Genomic DNA, 22,573 nt, shown 5'->3' with positions numbered 1-22,573 from the left:
ATGAATTTATTTACCATCTTCCCTTCCTCCTTGCTTCTGACTGATCTGAACATAACACGTTCGTTTTTAGCTACCAGGAAGCTGGTAAAATCAGCAAGATATTAATTAACGTAACCTGTTGATCCAAGAGCACTAAATTTAATTGACCTGATACTCAGCTGCTTTAATGAGCATGTGCTTCTCTGTCCAGTAAATATATAGTAATAAAAACAAACAAACCAAAACAAATTTTCACACAGCATAGGTAATGTCTTCTCCCCAAACTATTTTTTTTTTTTTAGTTCAGTGTCTGTTTTATGACATTTGAACTTTCCGGATGGAAGTAAACAAACAAACAAATAAACAAGAAAAACAGAGCTAAATGATTTTTCTGTTATTATTCCTGTTCCAAATCGCTCTAAGTAAGAGTTTCTCGAAGATACCTTTTGTTTTATTCAAATCCTTGCCTGGAGACATTTAAGTGGCTTTCAGTCATGCACTGATCAATAATTTCCATTTGTGACATGTTAATTCATTCCCTAGTTCCTTGTATGAGTGGAAAATGTGATAAGTGGCTTGTTGGTGCCAGACCAGATTGTACCTCTTTTATTTGCACATATAGGCCTATAAATTGAAAATAAGTCCCATCAGCTTCAATTCTGCATTCATTCTAAAGAGGGCTGTCAGGCTCTGAATCACAATATGTCACTTCATTTTAAAGATAATAAGGAAAAATACATTTGTCCTTAAAAGGCTTAAAATATTTTTTTTTTCTTGGTGAGAGCAATTTTTGAGTTCTTGGACCTGCTCTAAGTGATGTGTCCTGCCCACGAGAGCTTCACTGGGCACGGGCTTCCTAACAGATCAGCGGCTCCCAGCTGCAGGTCGTGGAGCACTCAGAGCAACCTGGGGAAGGGTCTGGAGGCTGGGGACAGGACAACCATGCAAGTCCACAATGCGAGAAGGACAACGCCAAGCATGTACAGCTGGGGCTATTTGGAGACCAGTTTGTGGTATAATTTATAGTACAAACAATTTCTGGTACAATTCATTCATAACAGCAAGATGTTGTAGATGGATGCATTGTACCCAGTATCAGTTTCAGTCCTGATGGGACCTTTACACCCCTACTGAGGCCAGGCTGGACATGGTGGGGGCTGTCTTGACCAGCCAGGGAAAGGGTTTCTTGGGGGAGCTGCCCCGTGACATCTCCCTGGAAGTAAGTGCAGGTAGGGACAGCTGGCAGATGGAGGGGTGTGAGAACTTCTCTCTGCCAGAGGTGGCACCGTAAGTGGAAATCTTTTATATTTTCTACTGTCACATAGAGTAACTGTCTCCAGTAAACTCCTGATAAGAGATACTAAGTTTTTATAGTATTTTCTCATTTATCTCTAGGTATGCTATATTTAAAGAAAAAAAGAAAGCAACCATAAATTATAACTAAGAGACTATGAATAATTTGCATATGGCAATTACATGTAAGGCTATTCTTCTAGAAACTAAGACTATAATTATTTCGTTAAATGTCTTTTGTTGGATGGCTATTTCGCTTGCTCCTGTTGTCAGTCACTACATCCAGGCTCCCTACTCTCTCTCGAATTGCCAGCAGTTGCACAAAGGGCCATTGTCATTCTGCGAACAGCGTCTGATTCACTTGTTTGGTGGGCGGCAAAAAAATAAAATCGTAATTATTGCTTTGAACTTTTTATAAGAGCTGATGTTTTTCTCCCGGAGGAAAGCTCATTATTTTTATATGTGGATCTGTAAACGTGAAATACTCCCTAACTTTATCGCTGAAACACTTGCCTACCCTAGCACAGTTCAAGGCCCTGCTGCGTTACACACAGAACAGCTTCAGAGTAGATCTTCAGGGCAGAGATGCATTTATTACCCAAATGCAACAGAGAGAAGGGTTGAGGAGGTGAACAGAGGTGAAACGACGTGCCTTGTGATCCCATTGGGGTGAAGCAGAGATGAAGGAGCAGAGATGAATTTTCCTGGGTTCCTACCCAGGGTTTGCAGGCACTTAGTCCAAAATCTCATTGCCCAGCATCTCTGCTTTGCTTTTCTGAGTGTTTTAATCAGCTGTGCCTCAAATGTGAGATCTGGTCAATGTACAACTTGGCGTCATCTCATTTTGTATTGCTCCTGAAAACACCACTGAACTGCTGCAAGTGGTGCATTTTGTAGCAGCCACTGTATTCCTCCACAGGAAACAAAGATACACTACTGTTACTCAGCAGTTACACAGTGGCTTTTCTCCCAGGTTCTCAGCAGCAGTTATTACTGTTCTTACTTGATTTATAGGGGAAGATGAGGCAGCCTGTACGTGCTGCCGGAGGTCATGGAGGTGAGTGTTGTAATTAGTCTTAGAAACCAACCCATCAAATTTCCAGCTGTGCTGCCTCCTCAAGCCTACTGGTAATTGGACTTTGGGTAAGAAATTATCGTAGGTCATACAAACTGCATCCAGATCTCAGGTTCTCAGAACTTTAGTTTATTTGGGTGTATTTTTAAGAATAATATGGCCCCCAGTGAAATCTCTTATTTAATTGAGGAAGGGGATTTTGTGGTTGACTGGGAACAAAAGTGTATCAACAGTTGAACATTTGTCAAAATCTCGTCTTGCAGACTATGATTATTTGAAAGAAATTAAAAAGTTTGGATTCAGCTCATGTGTTTCTTGAAGGTCCTTGCTGTGAATCTGGAATTTCTTGATTTGGGACCTTTGGGATTTTCAGCATATCAAAATGAAAGATAGGGTTGCCAGAGAGCATCTTGCCTGTAGCTTTTCTTATTTCTTCGTACAGCCTCTTCCCCAGCTGTGCTTGCATTCTACTTGAATTTTCCAAGGTCTCTAGAGTTTGTGATTTCTTTATGAAAGATTGACTTTTCTTCTGCATCCATGCTTTTCAGTACTTTACAAAATGCGTGTGTGTGTGTGTGTGTATACACCACATAAACACAGGGAAAAAAAAAAAACCAAAACAGTTTTGTGGGAGAAAGTTGCTGGCATCTGCTGATTAAAAAGAAATTAGAATATATGGCTGTTCAGTGGACAGAATTGATCAAAATGTTTATCTGGCTCATCTGAGCGTCTGTCACACTGCTGTGGCATGGAATAGGGAAAGTCAATAGGTTAGAAGTGAGGCAAAGCTTTTCAAACTCAATCTTCTGCGAACTGCAAGAGGCCAGTGGAGAAATACATTTGTAGCATGACTTGGCAGCTGCATCAGAATTCAGAATGTCAAGAGGGCTGCATTTGATTAGAAATTATTATGCCTGGCTGCTGACACATGGATTTCCCCCCCCAGATCTTGGTATGTTCTTCAGCTTTTTCTGCAAGTGTCTGCACACACATAAAGCAGATCCTTTAAACAGAATTGAATCAAATAACTCTCATAATGTTTTTCCTTATTGCTAACATTTGTCACCTTGATGCATCTGTAAAGAGATGAGTTGAGACACAACGTGCTGTAAAATAACTGCCTGATGAATCAAAACACGAGTTCAACATCCAGTGGCATGGTTAATATGATGCAAGCTTCGGGGTTAACAAACTCATAAATTGCCTTAGTATCTATCTTCCTACTTAAATTCAGCCGGTCCTTCCTTCCTAGACGTGTAATTGTCCGTGTAGCATTATTTCTAGCTCTGATGTTGCTGTACACTAACAAGCCTAATTTATGTGGGTTCTGAAAACTGTATTTCTTAACATATTGCCACCTTCAAAAGCTTTTGGTGCCAAGATGCAGAGTTAACAGGTGTAGATTGGCACGAGGTGGGTAGGGGCCATGTAGGTTAATACCAGCTAAGAATTTGGTCCATTGTTAAAGCGCTTTGTATTGAATGTGCTTTTGGGAAACTAGGTATTTGGGACTGTATGTGATAGGAGAGTCTTGTGGTGAATATGATTTTGTTTAGAGGGACTCTTTTATTCCACAGTCATAAAATAATAAAAGCAAAGTAGCATTTTTAATTTGATTTTTGAAGTTATCTAATTAAGGCGGTTGTAGTTGGCCCTGAATCTATTTGTATTTATACCCTGTAATTTTAATATCTTTTCTGTTACCTAACAACTAGCATAAAATAACTAGTTTGAGTTCTTCAGATAAATGTTTTGTTTCCTGGCATCTAAAGGAATCATTGACTTTTCTAAGGAAGCTGGTTTTACTGAAAGAGCTGAAAAAAAATGCTTTGTATTTTTCAATCTTCCTTCTCTGTCTGTAGGCTCCTTCATGATGGTGAACAGCTCTGGGCGGGCATCTGGGCAGAAAGCTCACTTGCTTCTGCCCACATTGAAGGAAAATGACACACATTGCATCGACTTCCACTACTACTTATCCAGCAGAGACCGTTCAAGTCCTGGCTCTCTGAATGTCTACGTGAAAGTGAACGGAGGACCACAGGGCAATCCCATATGGAACGTCTCAGGGGTTGTTACGGAAGGATGGGTGAAGGCAGAACTTGCCATCAGTACATTCTGGCCACATTTTTATCAGGTATGAGTTTCTAATATTTTTCTTTCTTTTTTCTCTGCTCATCTCTCTAAGTATGAGCTATAAGCTATCAATAGTAATAGGTATTACTGAAAATTAAGTTGAGATTTTTTTTTTTTTTGCCTCCTCCTTTTGCATCAGAATGAGTTTACGTATAGCAGTTCCTATAGCAAGAGATGATACAGGCATCTCGACATAGTTCTTCACTCTTCACCCTTAAGATGTTGTCAGGTCACAGAGAAAGTTGGACCACTGAAGTTAAACTATTGGAAAGTTAAGACCCACTTGTATATCGTGACGTATGCATGTAAACAGACTTGTACTGGCACTTTCTTTCCATGGTTCTAGATAACAGTAAATACAACAGGCTGTCTGCAAGTGTAACTGCCTCTGCGTAAACTCGTCAGACCTACTTTTGGCCTTTGGTTGATTCCGTAAGAAGGAATGATTAACATTTCTCCATTCAGCTTGCATCTGGGTTATTGCTGCCCATACGAGGGCATACCAGTAAAATCTTGTACCATGTTATCAGTGTAAGTAAACTCTTCACCAGATCCAATCTCTGTCTCCATCCCTCCTGTTTTTAACACTGTGCCTGTAAGGTAGTTTGACTTGATCTGTCAAGAGATTTTTTTTTATTTTCTATTTTTGTTAAACAAGCACAAGTTGAATGCATAAGTTATTTTCTGGTCATATTAATTTTATAGCTACTAGTTAGTAGACCACCTCATGGGGCTACTTCAAACTTCTTGCAGTAACTTTGGAGTCACTGTTTTAGTTTTAATTAGAGAAGGTTGCACACAGTGGATTCACTTCTTGTTGAGCACTGAAGGTTTTTATCTTCAGGTTTTTCTTGTTTTGCATTCAAGAAAAAAAAAAAGCCTGGGAGGTAATTGCACCCTACACCTTGCAGGAAAAGGAGAAATACATACGATACTAATAAAAGCATGAGTGAGACAGGAATTGTGATAGAAGAAACTATGAAAAGGCAGTGAATACTCTGTGGATAGAAAACAGCAGGTAGAAAGGCTTTTGCTTTTTTTTTCTTTTTTTCCTTCCTTTTAATAACTGGGTAGGAGGTCTATAAAATCTGAGCTGAAGTAGAATGCTTTAATGTTCTGCCTCTGAAAAGGAGTTGGGAATATCAGCAGAATAGATAGAGCAGATTGCGCAGGGTGAGAGGAAGGGATAAAGAGATGCAAATGCACTGAAAGTGGTGTTTTAAGGGCTGTGCACAACTTGTCACTTGTTCTGAAATCATATTAAAGTGCTTGATATTCATATTAACATGAACCTGGTTGTGAACCAGAATTTGCTTCATAGTAGGTGCTCTAGAGAGAGAACAGAAATGATCTTTCACCCAGATAATCAGTGCTTGAAAAACCTGGAAAAGACAGTCTGATCTCAAACCAAGAGATCCTTCTCTTAGATACACCAATACTAGACTTCCTGAGCCTTAGTTATATCTTTTGCAAGTCTTTTTAGAGGTCAAGTTTGCTTTTCCTGAGCCAAAAAATCCTTTAATTCAAACAAGAATTTTGTACTGCTTGCTGCGCAAAAATGAAGAGCCTGGAAGCCAGCAGTGACTGGCTGGGAGTAGTTCCTTTCAGAAAATGCAGGGGTTCTCTCCTTCTCTTTCTTTTCCCCAGCCTCAATTTTTTGATGGATGGGGTGGTTGTTTCCTTCTACTTATCCTTGTATTTTTATTTCTTAAGCGAGATCTGTCCCACAGATCATGGGGGATCTGATAGACTGATTTATAACCAGTCTCTGATTTTATAAACCACTTTTCTGTTGGTGATCTGCATTCTAGTGACTCTTTACATATCTAAAAATAAATAAATAAATAAATAAATAAAAGAAAAAAGAAAAAGAAAAACCTAAGCTCTCAAAAATGAAGGGAAAAGCACAGTCAAGGACTTCTGTTAAATGATTGTTGTGTGACAGCCTGATGTAATGTAACGCTTCTGGCTAAAGGAATCCAGAGGTGGCAGGATGACAAAGCTTGGGTGTACTGATGCCTAGGGAGTGTCTCATTTTATACTCACATCTAGGATATGCCATAGAGCATTAGTTGTCAGCTTTAAATCAAAACTGCCTGCCTAGAGAACAATTTGTGCACAGGGGGCCTGAAAGTATTTCAAAAGCACCAGGTAACATGAGGGGGGGGGAAAAATAAATGAATTTATCCAAAATTACGAAATCTGTGTCAGGCGAAATGGGGATTATTCTCTTAATACGTGGCAATCAACCACCATGAATTGCAGTGTGCGCTGAAAATTCTGTTAGGCAAAAGCATCTGAAACCATCTGCCCTGGGTCTGAGGCTTTGACAGGTACCTGGAGCTTTGGAGACGTGACCAGTGGAAAACAAGTAACCGAGCCGCTTGCCAGAGGGTCGTGTTTTAGGTCTGGCAGCTATGCTCAAGGGTCGTGTGAGTCATCCAGCTCCAGAAGCACTCTGCTGAGGTATAAACATGGGGATGGTGGAGATTTATAAATTCTACCCTAGAGTTAGTCGCACTTGGATTCCCAGTCTGCATACATTTTTAGTGTAGCGAGAAAAAGCTGTAATAGTACTTGGAGAAAGGTAATACGTGTAATCTTGAGTTACTGCTTGCCATAAGGATGAACTTAGTCCCAGAATGCGCCAAGTGCCGCGCTGCAGTCTGCCAGGAAGAGTTTTTTTGATGTATAGCAAGGAACGTTATTGATCCACGCCTGAAGAAAACTGTTGTACCACAACAGATGAGCCAGGCTACATTGCTAACACAGACATTGTTGGTATATAGCAGCAGTGAAATGTAGGATTGTTTATGGGGAAGGAAACATGAAATGACTTGGTATTTGCAGTTCTCAGGAGCGTTTAAGAAATGTGTAAGAGTAAAGCTTTGCATTTTGCCAGCTACATTAGGTTCTGAGAGCTTCCTTAAATATGAAGTAGTATTAAATGCCCATTTCTCAACCACTGTAATATATTTCAACTGAAGCTAAAAGGACATGAGAGCAACTCGGTCTGAAATGTGCAGAGCTGGGCCTCCTACAAGCCTTTTTCTCATTGTTGGGTCTCAATTCCCAGTTCCCAGGAAAACCTGTGTGCTTCTGCGCTTCTTGCTTTAATGGGGCTGAGATGCAGCAAAAAGACAAAGGGACGACCATGTGGAATTGTGAATTGGGAAATAAGGAGGTCTGAGCACAGAGTGAGACAGACAATGTTGTTTTGACAGAATATTTTATTGTGTGAATTGCGAGGAAACCTTCACTCTTCAGTGGTTTCTTCACCAGTGTGAAGAAGATTAAATCCACAGTCCTTTCAGGAGCTGACTCGGTTGTTACTGACTCCAGGTGTAGGTTGTGTTGTGCTGTATTAAGACCACTGAACATGTCACTAATTAACGGAAAACAGTTCTCTGTGTATTGGTGCTTACTTTTGCCATGTACAATTAGCCAGTGAGTTGGAGAATTTTTCTTTCCAAGTCCTTGGCTTTCAGGAAACTGTTGTAGCTTAGCATGGCTTATAGCTACTTATAAATGCAAAACTAAAATAAGGTTTTTATAGCTAGTAAGTTGCAGTTCAGTACGAGTTGGAGAGGAGTCACTGTTGTTGCTTTATGCTGCTACCAGTAAGTACCATTTTTATCATGAAGATTTTTTCCATTTATAAAGTAAATTATCCTTTCCACTCTAAGGACATGCATTACACTCTTGGTTTTTACAGTCTGTTGAGGTCTATTGAGATTCTTGATCACATGAAACACTCATAGATGGTTTGGGGATCGTTATATCATCTTCCAGAGATTTGCTGCTGCTTCTTGTCCCTTGGACAGCCTATTTTTTGTCCACCTCCCAGTGGTGTAGAACTCTATTTCTAAACATTGTTAACTCGTGAACTTTTCTTAGTTCATTTTTTTGCCCATTTATTTTTGTATTCTACCTGTTTTTATCATGGCTTTTTCCTAATGGACGTATTTCAGGAGATCTCCCGTTTGGATGTGCTGTGAACTGGGGGAGCAGATCTTACGAAGTCTTGGCAACGTGAGCAGAAACTAAGTTCCAGAAGCACAAATGCAAAGTAATTAACAGCAACTTGGTGCTTATGAAGTCCAGTGCTCCACTTTTGTAGTGTTGAGCACGTGGTGATCAGCATTCAGACAGCTGAATATGTAGTGTATTAAATCTTCTGATGGAGAAAATGAAGAAAAAGCTGAACAGAAGCAGGCTGGGAATGCCAGCTTTTATTTAAAGTGGAAAAAACAGTGTTGAAAACTGGCTTTAAGTAGCTAACAAACTTTGTGGTTTTCTAGTAATGATTTAAGTAGTCGTGAATTACTGAAATAATTTATCCTACAAAACAAGTAGCTGCACTAGAGTGCTGCTGCAACAGTAGTAACTGTGCCAGCTGAGCACATTAATTAACTCTGTCCTTGAAAACATTACTGTATGCTCATGCAAAAATGAGCAAGTTAGTAGAGTGTGAACGTTGCCTTAGTAAGAGGAAACAAAACTGGGGAACATCCCTTTCAAATGCCAAGGACAGCAGCCATTTAATCTCTCCACATGCATGACTTTTTAAAAAATAGTTAAGGATAGCACTTCATTCCTTTCCTTTGAGAAGGGAATCGCTAACTCAGGAGTTTCTGGTAGACCAAAAGCTCAACACGAGCCAGCAGTGCGTGCCTGCAGCCCAGAAGGGCAACTGCACCCTTGGCTGCATCAACAGAGGGGTGGGCAGCAGGGAGGAGGGGATCGTGCCCCTCTGCTCTGCCCTCCTGAGGCCCCACCTGGAGCCCTGCGTCCAGCTCTGGGCCCCCAGCACCAGGAGGATGTGGGGCTGGTGGAGTGGGGCCAGAGGAGGCCACAAGATGCCCAGAGGGCTGGAGCAGCTCTCCTGGGCAGGAAGGCTGAGAGAGCTGGGGGTGGTCAGCCTGGAGAGGAGAAGGCTCCGGGGGGACCTCAGTGCAGCTTGTCAGTACTTGAAGGGGCTTGCAAAAATGATAGAGAGCAAGTTTTTTGCTTGGTCAGATATTGACAGGATGAGGGGCAATGGTTTTAAACTGAAAGAAGGGAGGTTTAGACTAGAGGTTAGGAGGAAATGCCATTCTGTGATTAACATTACCATGTTAAATAATTAGTCTGCACTTTTCCTTTTTGCATTCCGGCTAATGTTACCAAATTTCCTGTTCCTCATGTCCTACTAACCTTTAATTGTTTGAATAAACTGGGCCATATTTAATACTATTGGTCTTCTGAATCTTATTTAGCGGTAGTAAACTGAATTTTAATGAATCTTTTAGGGTTTCCCCTGCCCCATCTCAAAGTCTTTGCAGATAGCTTGTATGTTAGTAACAGGACACTTCAAATCAGGGCAGTTTTCCAGGTACAATAACACAGCCCTAGAAAAGTGTGACATTTTTGTTCATCACTAATCAAATGTATGTGTAATCGGCCTCAAATTAGTAGAACACTTTCATTGTCCAGATCCATACAGAAAATAGTGTAAAGTAGTTTACTGTTAATATAGAGAAGCGTTACACATGTTTTCAAAGAGTACTCAGACTCTGCTAGTTCAATCCAGGGAAAGGCAGAAAAGAACTTTATTATTTCTGGGAGAATCTTATTTCAGTCCAGTAATTAGAATCCAGGGTCATCTGTTGCTCACTTACTGCTTTCTGATACTGCAATAGTGTGCATGCCAGATCAAGGTTTTCTCCAAAAGAATCCATGCACTTATTGATTCAATGAGAAAATCATCTTGTGAATGACATTCTCCAGCTTGGAGGCACACTAATTAGAACAAGATGTCAAATGATTACACACGTAATGTTCTTGGACTGGTGCTTATAGTGTATACAGGAGTGTGTGTATATAAAGAGGGTATTTTTTGCTCTTCCAAATGGAAATAGTACTTAGTTCTTGCTAATCCTAATTAATGTTGCTCTATTTTTTTTTCCGTATCAAACAGATTTCCAGTCTTCGATATACATCTGCATAGTGAGTTGCATAGGTGCCCCTCCACTATCAGTGATAAAATGCCTTGAACACGTCAGACATTGGAATACGAGCAGAATGTTGTGACTGGCCAAATGACTACTGCTGTTTCTCTTTTCAGAAAACCTTTTCTTTTTTTGTATTTCAGGTGATATTTGAATCTGTCTCTTTGAAAGGACATCCAGGGTACATAGCTGTGGATGAAGTCAGAGTTCTTGCCCATCCATGCAGTGAGCATTCTTTGTTTTTCTAACTCTATCAGTGTGTTATATACCAGGCTTTGCAGTCTCAAGTAGTGATATACCCAATTCATTGAGCTCTGAGATTTCTTTTTATGTCCCCTGAGACACGTGATGACAATCAGCCTTTCACAACTACTTAACTTACCAAGTTGTGCAAAAAGCAAAACTGAGTCTGTAGTTAGTGCCTGAATGTCTGGAAGTTTCTATTCCTATACTGCCACAAGAACACAGAACTCTTGATTGTTTTGTTATTTCTGAATCATACTGGTGTAGAAAAAGATCTAAAAAGTTTGGGATAATGCCCTGTGTGGTTGACTTAACAAACAAACAAAAAAAAAAGAAATCAAATTGGTTCAGTATTTCCTTAATAAAGGACATATCCCAAAGGTATCTCTCGAAAGAAATGTTAAACCCACTCAGCATCTGCATGAGGATATTAAAAATAAATCTCATTCAGACTTGCACAAGAGTGAAAACTAATGCAGGTTGATTGCACTGTTCAAAAGTATTTGGGTTATGTTGCTTCTATAGTGGTTACATTATGCCCAGCTTACATTTTTCATACTTAGGCCTTAAACCTCTACATTGTAGCATGAATTTTTTTGATTTCTCTGTGCATGTACAGTGAGGCTTGAGGCCTTCTGCATGTCTATATTGTGTCTGTAGTACATAGCCCCTTCTAAAGATTTTAAACAGCTTTCATGTTCTTTAGTGAGTTTAGACGTGTCTCCTTCAAATACCTTAATGTTCTTAAAAGTAATCTGTAATTACCCCATGTCTTTTAATGCTCAAATTATTAACTGTTACGTAGCATACTAAAATGCACTTTTGGGGTGACACTTTGATTTATTAGATTATGTTTACATTTGTTTATATTTTGGTGCTGCAAATTCAACATTTCCGAGTAGTCTGGTGTCGTTTGGAAAGGTAGCCCACCACCCTGCCACTTCAGTGCTTTACAGCCCCTTTCACTAGCTTGTAGTTTCAGCAAATCAGCAGTGGCTGCTCACAACAAAATCATGTAGATTGTATCAATGGGGTGAATAGACTTTTTTTCTTGCAGTACAGAATTTCAAAGAATAGCTACCATTTAGCGTGACAGACATGGATGGCTCTGCTCAAGTTTAACAGGACATTTCTGATAACTGCAATATGGTTAATTGCTGTTTAACTAAATTATATTTGTATTTACCATGTGCTCATTGCTCAGGCCTCTGGGTGCATTTACTTCATTAAGAAATCCTTACAATCTGTGTTGACCAGATGTTGCTGATAACTGGCAGCATCCAAACAAATCCCCCGAATGATGCGCATGTATTCCTCTGCATAGCGGGTGGTGACTGATCCCTTTACTGGGAAAGAGGCCACTGAACCAACTGTGTGGCAAAGCCCAGACAAGGTTATGGGATCGAAAAAATAGCAACAAAAAGACTCCTGCTTAGTGAAGTATTTAAACTGATGGTTAAATCAGTGTCTGCAGGTATGTGCAAGTCCCTCTAGAAAACTGAGCGCAACCTTGTTGACCCCAAAGTGGGGTGATTCGAACTGTAACCACTGCATTTCCAGTCAGTTTGCAACCTGTAGCGTACAGAGCTCTCCCTACAGGCTGCGAGTTCTCTGCAGTCCTTGTAAATGCCTCTCCTGTCCCATTGCCAGCGTTGCTTTTGTTGTTCAGCAGTGACAGCCACCAGGGCAAATGTCACCAGGGCGTGTTCTGTCACTTGTACAGGCGTTGCCCCTTGCGTTCATTTTACAGTTGTTACAACTCAAAACACAGGAACCACGGAGCTCCTGGTGAGCATGGGTGTGTGACTTGAAATCATTGGTGTTATTTTTTCATTTCTGCTTCACCTTCATAGATAAGTGTACTACTCAGACTTAGGTAGCAGTTTAATAAAAAGTAAATAATAATAATAATAATAATAATAATAATTAAAAAAAAAAACAACAACAGAAGATGTGCCTAATTACACCACAGAGATGGAGGAAAATGCCAAGATGGTGCTGCCGCTTCGAAATCCCAAGAAGGGAAGCAGTGGAGTATCCACTGCCACTGTGCTAAAGGCTCGCTGTGTGTGAGCAAGGTGGGGGGGGACAGCCGGGTGCCCTGGACACGAGCAGACCCGAGGGATGTGGGGGGTTTGGGGCTGGGGGGGCTGTGCTTACCCAGGCCGCACGGTGCCCGCTTTGGAGCCTGCATGTACCTACACACCTTCGCCTGGGGGTGGGAATTACTCGTATTGGCCTGCACATATCACACAGTACATCCCATCCATCACCCAAAGGTAGTTTTCCAGTGAACTCAGAGACATGTTTCTGGCCCCAAGAAAGCACGAAGTACAGAATCGCTGCGTTTCTGCAGCCTGTGTGCTGGAGGTGTCAGCAAACGGAGTGCAGGGAGAACACCATATGGAAACTAGATAAAAACCTTCAGCGTAGTGTACAGTCTTCATGTGCCTGTAGTGAACACCTACCCGCATGCCAAGCCTCATACATGCTTGGGCACAGATGTCCATACCCTCTCAAAGTTACTTATTTCCAATAGAAGAATATAGGGTAGGATGTGTTATGAAATTTTGTATCTCTCTGGTGGCTAATCGTATTAGGAAATTCAAAGATGAGTTGAAAAGGATTGACCTTTAGTGTCCTACAAGACTCTGTGTGTCTTACTAAAAGTATTTAATTGGAGCACAAACTTTCTTCCAAAGCCATGCAAGCACTAAGGTCATTTTGAAGTGTCAGATTCACCACTGCTTTTTTTTTTTTCTTGTAAGTTCTTTTTTTTTTTTTTTTTTAACTTAAGTAGATGAGTGGTGTTTAGTCAAAAAAGTCTTTTTGATCTTTTTCCTTTGTCAACACATGTATATTTAATATTGATGATATTGCCACTTTGGTATCAGTGCTTTAATATTGAACTAATACTGAATTTAATGACAGCAAAAAATTACATTGTTCTTAACTAATATGGTGATAAAATACTATCACTAATACCAATATTTCATTTAATATCAATGATTTTATATCAATGACTTTGTTATTCTAAAGTTCTAGGATGTAGTTGACAGTCAAAAAAAGTAAAAAGGGAAAAAAGGCACTTAGGAGAATTTGGTTTGGGTCAGTCATGCTTGACAACCTCAGAAACCTTTGGTTTCTTTTTGACCTTTATAAAAACACAATTTTCAAAAGAATTTACTCAATTACTCTTCATAGCAAGGAGTAAGAAATTGTTTTGATGACCGTGAACTTGTGATCTGACAGTCTATGTTTTCAGATGTGCCAGAGCTCTGTACTGATATCTTGGGCTGTTTTGTGTAAGCTCACCCACCTTGCTCTGCAGGGAATAGTCAGGTACTGAAGGACAGCTTCATTTTACTAAATTGCCTGGTCAAGGATAGGCCTTAATGCTTTGCTGTGTGTTTATGTCAGTATTGCTGTAACAGTCGGTTGCTGCCTTGCTCTACCCTTCCTATCCTTTGCATCTTTTGTTAGGAAAAGCACCGCATTTCCTACGGCTGCAGAACGTGGAGGTTAACGTGGGACAGAACGCGACGTTCCAGTGCATTGCTGGGGGGAAGTGGTCGCAGCATGACAAACTCTGGCTCCAGGTAAGGTGATGCAGTGTTTTCGAGTAAAAGAAGTAGATGGAGGACAACTAGGTGGTGAGGCAAAATGTTATCACTGAGATCTTTTGAGAACTGCTTTAAAGTGTTTCCAGATGGGAGTCTAAGGTGACAAAATACAGAATCATGCTACAGAAGATGGAAAAAGTGGCCAGTTACTGCAAAACTTTAGTTTCAAACAAATCTGTGCATACCTGTAAGCACTCAGCCATAAAACAGAAAAGACAGAGCAAGTGGAGAAGTTCCTCATTCGTGCTTAATTTGCGGTCGTCTTCCCCCTTGCTCTCCGAAAGTGTCATTGGCAAGGGCTGAGGGCAGTAAGTTAAGATGGAAACCTACCATAAGGTCTGAGATAGTTATCTGGTTGATAAAAATAGGCAAAAATCATTTTGTGTACTGCCTTTGTTTCTTCCTCTCAGTTTCCCTTAGCTGTGTTGATAGCAGATTGTTTCTTCTAGTTGCTCAATAAAAGATGAAAGCATTCGCTCTCTTAATACCTATATTTTCATCCTGCCAGCTGGACTTGAAAGACGGTGTAGTACTATTCATGTAGGTATAGTAAATGTAAGAACTGTTTTTCAGTTCTAGACTTAAAGTGGAACACTTAGCAAACTGGAAGGGTGGAGTACTGTTTCCCAGTGAAGAACAAAGTTATTTCTTCTGCCCATTCAAGTGCTTGGCTGTGGAGAGTCCCAGCACTAACATGTTCTATACATAGAGTTCTTCTAGAAACTTTAAAAATAAGGGAGCTCTCATAGTTGTCTACACTTCTGCACCGTGAAACACCTAATGTCCCAAACAAGGATTCTGTTACTGCATGCACCGTGCATGTGCTTAGGGCTGACACTTTCAAAATGCTGAAGCCAGTCAACAGTTTTTATTCACAGCTCAGAATGATGTGATGGAGGACCAGATTTAGCAAGAATGTGCCTTAAGGACTTTCTGCATACAGTAGAATTTAAACACGCATCTTTTCTTAAATTACTGTTCTGACGGCAAAATTCAGTTCATTTATGGCAAAATTCAGTTCATTTTTTTCTTTCCTTTTTTTTTTTTGGTGCTTAGTAAAACAAACAAAAAGCCCCCAATCAAACAAGAAAAAAAACCACAACTGCAACATCATCAGTGACAGACCCTTATCATAGTTGCTATGGTATTTGTGGTGACATGTTACGGATTTTCTCAAATTCTTTTATTGGTTTGAGACTTTTTAATAAACTTTTTTTTTTTTGTTTTTTTTTAAATAACAATTTCAATTCTAGTCCAAATACTAGGAGCTGAATCAGTTTGCCTAATACTAAGAATTAAAATTAATGCTGGGAAGGAGATTGTGTTGGTTAGAAATGTGGTTGGCATTATTTAGAAATGACTTGACAGTCATTTTAACTGTACTCCTATCACAGCCATTATCCTAAAAATTATCTTTTAATCTGAAATTTATTAACCTGTGTTATACTTCTAGCATCCACTGAGGTATATCCACTGAGATATATTTTGGCTTATTTTATATCTCTTGAGTTCTTTCTGTGAAATGCTTCCTCAGTTATGATTAGATGCATGTAAAAACACTTCTGATCTGAAGCAGTATGAACCTTTTCCTGAGAGAAGCAGGGGTTTGGGAGGAAACCATTGTTGCTACTGGGGACTTGTTTTCCGTATTTTAAAACTGAAGTATTTAATGAAAATAGCCTTGGAAATACCTCCCAAAATTGATTACTGGAAACTGGCAAAATGGCAGTGTATTTTCCTCTGAGCCTCCTAATAAACTAGGCCAACTGAACAAATTCAGGTGTTTATGCTGATTTCTAGTTAATTCATCATCTGTCACTCTTCCAGCTGGGAAAATGTAGTCTGGCATTGGCAGGGAGAGATTTTTTGAGGAGTGTTGCAGGTACAAGGATTTCTGCTCATCCAATTCATTTATTTAAATTGCTTTGGAAACAAAGTTTTACACCTGAAAATGCCAGGTTTATAAAATCTGTTGATTTTGTAGCATTTCTGTAGAAAACCTGTTCATTTGTAGTATTTTCATGTCCTAGCTAAGCCTTTGGATATACTCTGTACAAATTCAGTCTGAACTGTCACTCTACAGACTTTTCTGTATATATATAACACATCAAATGCACAAAAACATTTCAAAATTTAAGTAGACATGAAAACTTAAACAAATATACTTGTAAGGGTACTTAAGCGCGTTAGTTCACAAAATCCAAAGCCCTGTACATTTTGCAGGGGCATGACTAGCAGTGTTGCCCTGAAAAATCGTGCTTATATAAAAAGTAACCTAGAGTAATGGGAACATGGAGGTTTGAACAATTTTAATAGTAACAAAGAGTGAATGATCTGTGTGCCTTTTGACAGACGTTATTTTTGTCTGTCTTCACAGCAGTGGAATGGACGGGACACAGCATTAATGGTCACTCGAGTCGTCAACCACAGACGTTTTTCTGCTACTGTCAGTGTTGCTGACACCTCTCAACGCAGTATCAGCAAGTACCGATGTGTCATTCGTTCAGATGGTGGATCTGGAGTTTCAAATTATGCAGAATTAATAGTGAAAGGTAGGTTGCATTAAAACAGCAAGTTTATGTAAGATGAGTATTTCCTCCCACATGGCAACTGCGTATAAGATTTGACATCCTATTGGACCTTCCTCTTTCATTCATATTAAATTCAAGTAGGAGAAAAGGGTAAGAGAGACAAGAATTTCAGTCATTTTCTTAAAACAAGTGTTTGAATCAAAACTTCACCCAGATGTAGCCCTCTTCATAAGCTATTGTAGTAACACATGGTAGCTATGGATACTTTTAATGCAGTCAGCTGAACAGTTTAACTGTCAGTCAGCTTCATCTGCCTTCCTTTACAGTTTATCAGGCATAAATAATCCTGTGATGGAGCATTGCATGTCAAATGAGTCTGCTCAGGACTGCTGGGAGTAAATGGTGGGGGATGAGTCTGCTCATGTCTTAAAATACACAGCAGAGACATCAGTAGTTCTTGGAGGAAGCTTAGAGTTTTTAGCTCTGTTATTTACTGTGTTTCAAGAGGTGATACTGTGCCTACGTTTGCAAGGTGGTACTTGCTTAAGAGCTTCCACGGGGCATGTAGTGAGGTGTTATTTACTGTGCTACTTTTTTAATCTTACTTTGAGCTTCACCACAGGGATGTTCTCTGCCTCTTAGGAGAAGCGAGCAGAAGGTGGCAAAGTCACCCCAAGAGTGCTTCATTCTGTATTTGGGGTGGGGGTGACTTGGGGTGGAAGGAAGTTGAAGTACAGGTCTGCTCATGGAGTGTAATTTTACTGATCCAAATGTTTTAATTTTCTATGAAAATGGACTTTTGCAGAAACAAGATCACTTTCATCCACTATTTCACTTCCTGCTAATTTACTCTGGCACTTGATGATCGATATGCTAATGCCTTCACAGTGCCTTAAATATCAAGTGTTGAATGTTGTAGATACTCAGACTACACAGATCATGAAGAGAATGTTCACATTAGATGCCAAGTGCTTTTAATTCCCACTGGATGATCTTGCATTTTATTTGTTCAAATATGGAGAAATTAATTCACAATTAAAAAGGAACTGAGTTGCCAGGAGTGGCGTATCTAGTGTTGTATCATTGCTAAGTAGAGGAGATCTTCCAGAACAACCAAATATCAGAATATGCAGAGTTAGGCACGTGCCTGACACTTCCATGTTTAACAGTATGAGAAGGATTAAAATGGAAGAGTGAGTTATAAAAATGAATGGTTGGACATGCAACACGAGGCATCGATAGATTTGTTGCTGAAGTACCCAGGCAGGCACCTAGCCAGAAGAAACTTCAGGAGAGTAGTGTTGTTCTGGGAAGGTACACTCCTCTGCTCCAGGGTAGTAAGCAGGAAAAGTTAAGTGGTTCATTTGAGGTTAGCTTGATGCAGCACTGTGAAACTCTGGGATTGCATGGATGAGTACTTCTAGTCTGACTAATTTTAGCGTGGATAATAGCAAATTTGTAATGCATGCACACAGGCTGAAATGAGAGCAAATTGGAATTGTCTACTTCTGAAGAGATGTTTATTGAATTGCAGTAATGTACTTGGGTATACATTAAATTAGTCTGTAATTGAAGTTTTGCTCAATTGATAGTCCTGTCCCTAAACCTACTAAATCCAAGCTGATACTCTGCCTTGCATGCTTTTGCTTAGTCAGTTGAACATAAAATCATATGGGATTTCTTCAACAAAGGTTAAGGTTTAAAAAAGGATCAGTGTATCTTTTTCATGTAAAGGTCTGTTTGCTTCCCTAGGCATAAGATATTTTATTATAGAAATGAGAAAGTGATTCACATTTCTCAATATTGCGTGATTGATATTTGGTGGGTACAGAAGGAGAAATTTTCCTTTGAAATACATCGTGTTCTAGTTCTGCACCCTAAATCAGAACAGCAGGTACCTCTTCCAGCAAATAAAATGATCAGTGAAATTAACCCCCCTACCAGCCAGTCCTCTCCTTACATGTTTGTGTGGACATGTTTTTTAATGTATTATTGTAATTAGCGGAAATCTTACACAAAAGATGATAACTTTATTTGCTTTAAATTGTTGCAGTGTATTTACTGGTAGGTGATACCTTTGTAGTACTGAGAATGCTTTTCTGTAGAGCTATTCACTGTCTATGCTAATGCCTTTCTGACTATGTTACAAGGCTTGTGTAAATGACAATACGTTTATTCTTCTCTCTGCACTTTAGAATCATAATAGTAAAGCCAGAGAAACCTATCATTTCCATCCATACACCTTACCACCCTTTGGTGTGCCTGTGGAAATAGCTCTTCTCTATTTCTTATCTCTCACTGTTGCACATATAGTAATTTAATACAATTGTGTATAGGGCAGTTTTCAAAAAATCCAGTGCTGCTACATTTTGCTGTACTGATCGAATGGAATGCTTCTTGTCTGTAATTTGGTAAAGTAAAAAAGTAAGTCTGCGTGGCAGTCATTCGTATTCTGAAATAAGTGTATGTTTTGCTTGTGTAAAGATTGTCTAAAATACTGTGAAATTGGCCAGAATCTGATCTGTATTAATGATATAATTTGAGTGTCCTTCCAGGAAACTTGTCCCCGCATAACAGTGTAAATAACATTTTAAACTGTGTATATACAGCAGTTTGTTTGCTATTTATTTCTTTTTATCCTCACTGATTTCAGATATTCTGAGTGCCCAGATTAATTACTGAATGGATGGTTGGAAATCTGTAATCTATTTATCATAAACCATTTTTCTGCTCTTTTTGCTCTCCAGAAAGTCCCTCAAAATTTTGTTGCTACCTGATGCAATTTTGTTTAGACTGATGGCGTTTTCCTAAAATCTGTTCTGCTGCAACAGGGATTGGAATATGCAACAAAGCCCCTCTGCGGACCTCCTAGGATATGTTCTAGTACTCTTCAGTTCTTCCTTAGCTGCTTTTCAAAGTGTTTGTTTAGTCAAACTGACGAAACACAGTCTGCCTCTTAACTGAGGGGCTTTCTGTAATCCTTGTGGTATTTGGGACAGCTTGTCTTTCATCAGTTGCTTTTTTCTTGAGGTTTTTAGACGTGAAGCTGATACCTTCAGAGACACCAGAGGGAGAGGTGGTTTCATTTTCCAGAATTGCTTACTATTTTTTCTCTAGTTCTTTTCTGGTGCGATGCTTGTCACTGTAATTGCACCGTCTATTTATTAACTCACTGGGTACACCGTGAAAACTGCTCTAGTGCTCATAGTACACCCTGGAATTAAAAAAAAAAAAGAAAAGAAAAGCAAAAAAAAGCTGTCAAGCTATCAGATATCAGAGCTTAAATATTCAAGTGTGAAAAGCATGCTAAATAATTACACATTAAAAAAAATCTGTATGGTTAGGCTGCTCCAGAATGCAATACACCACACAAACTCCTGGTTAGCAATCGTAAGGCAGACTTGACCTCTACAGGTATTTTGACCTGTCTCAGTATTGTTGCGTCTGGAATACCTTCAGTTACTTTTTAAACACTGGGAAGAACTTCTAGGAGAAAGAACTTCCTATAGCTTAAAAGAAGAAAGTAATAAAAACATCTGACTTGTACAGCTGAGACCACTGTTGGGCTGGAGCTGGCCCTAGAAGTGTTACATGAGGCCATCCATAGGTCTGCTTAGGTAAAAGAAGTGGAGTGTAGGTGTGAAAGTATGGTGTATGGTGTTACACGTCTGCTCTAGAGTAGAGCCTGTGTCTGAGATGAAAATATAATCACCTTCCACATACTTGCTAAGGTTGATGGCAAACTCCATGGTCTTTCACTTTGCATGAAACAGTTATTGTGAGGGGTGGTAGATGTTCAAGATTCTTCAAAACTTTTTATTTTCTTGATGTTTTCTTTGTTGTTGTTGTTATTTTCTTGCTCAGCACATGTATGGTTCTATACCCCAGGGTATCTGTGTGAAATATACTTAAAAGTAACATCCTTGCCATCGCAGGGTAATACAGCAGCTCTTGTCCCGGTGGTATTTCAGCCCCTAGGCTGAGGGTGCAGGTAGGAGAGGTACCACAGCCTCACAGCTGTCCTGCCATGGGGGTGGCTGGAATGCGAGCCCAGTCCCTCATTTGGAGCCATCTAGGAGATAAGCTTATCCATGGTCAGAAATATATGCATTTTAGATCTCGCTGTTAAAAATATTTTTCTAGTATACATAATAAGTTCAGATAGCAATTTTCATGCCTCGCAGCTATTTATCAGGCTCATCCAGACTGCAAAAGTTGCTGGGTAGATTTGAATTTGTCTGCCTGAGTAATGCGCGTTAATCAAGGTCCTCAAAGTTATCACCTTGTGAACAGGAAGAAGTCTTTTGCTGGCACTGCCAACGGTATCAGTAAAGCTGTGATTACAAGGATATCCCTCAGGCTGCGCGCTATCTCTCTCTCTCTTTTCCAGTTTGCACAACTAGATTGTCTGCAGAATTTACGTGTGCTGCGCCAGGAGAAGTTAGGTGTAGGTTTGGTAAGGTGTACAGTGATGTTGCTGCTCTGAACCCTTGACTAGCACAGAGGGGTTTTGCCCATGTCAACCATTCAGGAAGGTTTTGCTGGCTTGGAAATAACAGAGCATGGGAGGATGACTTTGTGATTGTAGGGTGCCTGAAAGAGCTGCCTCCATTCCTTTATTTCTTTGTAATCACACTGATACAGAGTGTAATGCTCACTTCCTTGGTGTCCACATCTGACTAGTAATTACTCAAACTCTTCGTTGTTCTAACTGCCTCATTCATTGTCATCTGCTGGCTATTGCTTTAACTCAGCTGTGAGCATCAGCTGGGGGTGTGGTGAGAAAATAGGAGATGGGATTTCAAACACTCATTCCCTCTCACCAAGAGCTTTACCTTCCCTTCGCCTTCTTTCACTCCAACTTAGCGTTGTTGTGTTGAGAGCAGAGAGATGAGGACAAAGCCATTGTTTCACAGAAGCTGGCAGTTAGGAAGAATGATGTGCCTTCTTTCAAAAGGAAACATTTCCTTCTTCTGTTCAATGTCCAAAATAGAACTGGGAAATGAAGCCTTATCCTTGAGAAGTGATTGATGTGCCATTTGTAGGCTGGATCCCATTTTCAGAGCTGCACACCTGCAATGTGCATGTATTCCTTGTTTCTCGTGCTTGCATTAGCCAAGGAGGAATAAATTAGAAAAGGTGTTCCCAGGAAGAATGCAAATCCGCAGCTGGGATACAAGGGAAGTTCATAAACTAATGGTTAGGTGTCAATTTTTTCCTAATTTGGAATATTTGTTTCTCCAGTAGCCTTCCGTTTCTATGCCAAACAAGCAGGGAGTGCTGTGTAAAAGTTTATCTTCATTGCAGCCACTTGGGAAATTAATATGGCTTTCCTGTCACACCACTGAGTCTCAGAGATTGTTTGAAAGATTAATAATGTGTATGTGTGTGTGTGTGTATATATATATATATATTTGTTTATTTTTTTGGTTTATCTTCCTTACAAAGGCAAATGTAAGCCCAGGGTTCAGTTTTATCCTGACTGAAGCTCTACCTGAGTCTGGTAGAGAGGCAGGCAAGGGATGAAGTTGCTTGGGCTGTGTGATGTTGCTCATGATGTATATATCAAGTTCTTTATCAAATACAAGATATAAATACGCTAATAAATGAGAAAGTATTCAAAACATAACAAAACAAACAAAAAAATCTTGTTGAAGGGAAAGAACCTGAGTAAATATCTTTGTTTCCCGAGAATGGTGTCATGGA

At 39.8% G+C, this 22,573-nt stretch overlaps 1 protein-coding gene across 1 annotated transcript in view; it reads left to right on the top strand.

Annotated features, from left to right (window-relative positions):
* The window catches only part of PTPRT (protein tyrosine phosphatase receptor type T), a gene marked incomplete at its 5' end in the record, with an annotated part of 444,059 nt that overhangs the window by 162,325 nt on the left and 259,161 nt on the right, over positions 1-22,573 (top strand). The window contains 4 exons of the mRNA XM_082773668.1: positions 4,210-4,481; positions 10,614-10,695; positions 14,197-14,312; positions 16,714-16,888. Coding sequence (XP_082629794.1) covers positions 4,210-4,481; positions 10,614-10,695; positions 14,197-14,312; positions 16,714-16,888 — 645 coding nt within the window. The remainder of the gene's footprint in view (positions 1-4,209; positions 4,482-10,613; positions 10,696-14,196; positions 14,313-16,713; positions 16,889-22,573) is intronic.

The sequence above is a fragment of the Aythya marila genome (assembly GCF_965140915.1).
Source record: "Aythya marila genome assembly, chromosome: 16".
In the NCBI taxonomy this organism is placed as follows: Eukaryota; Metazoa; Chordata; class Aves; order Anseriformes; family Anatidae; genus Aythya; species Aythya marila.
Note: the sequence above shows the minus strand (reverse complement) of the source record. Positions and strands in the feature narration are given on the sequence as shown.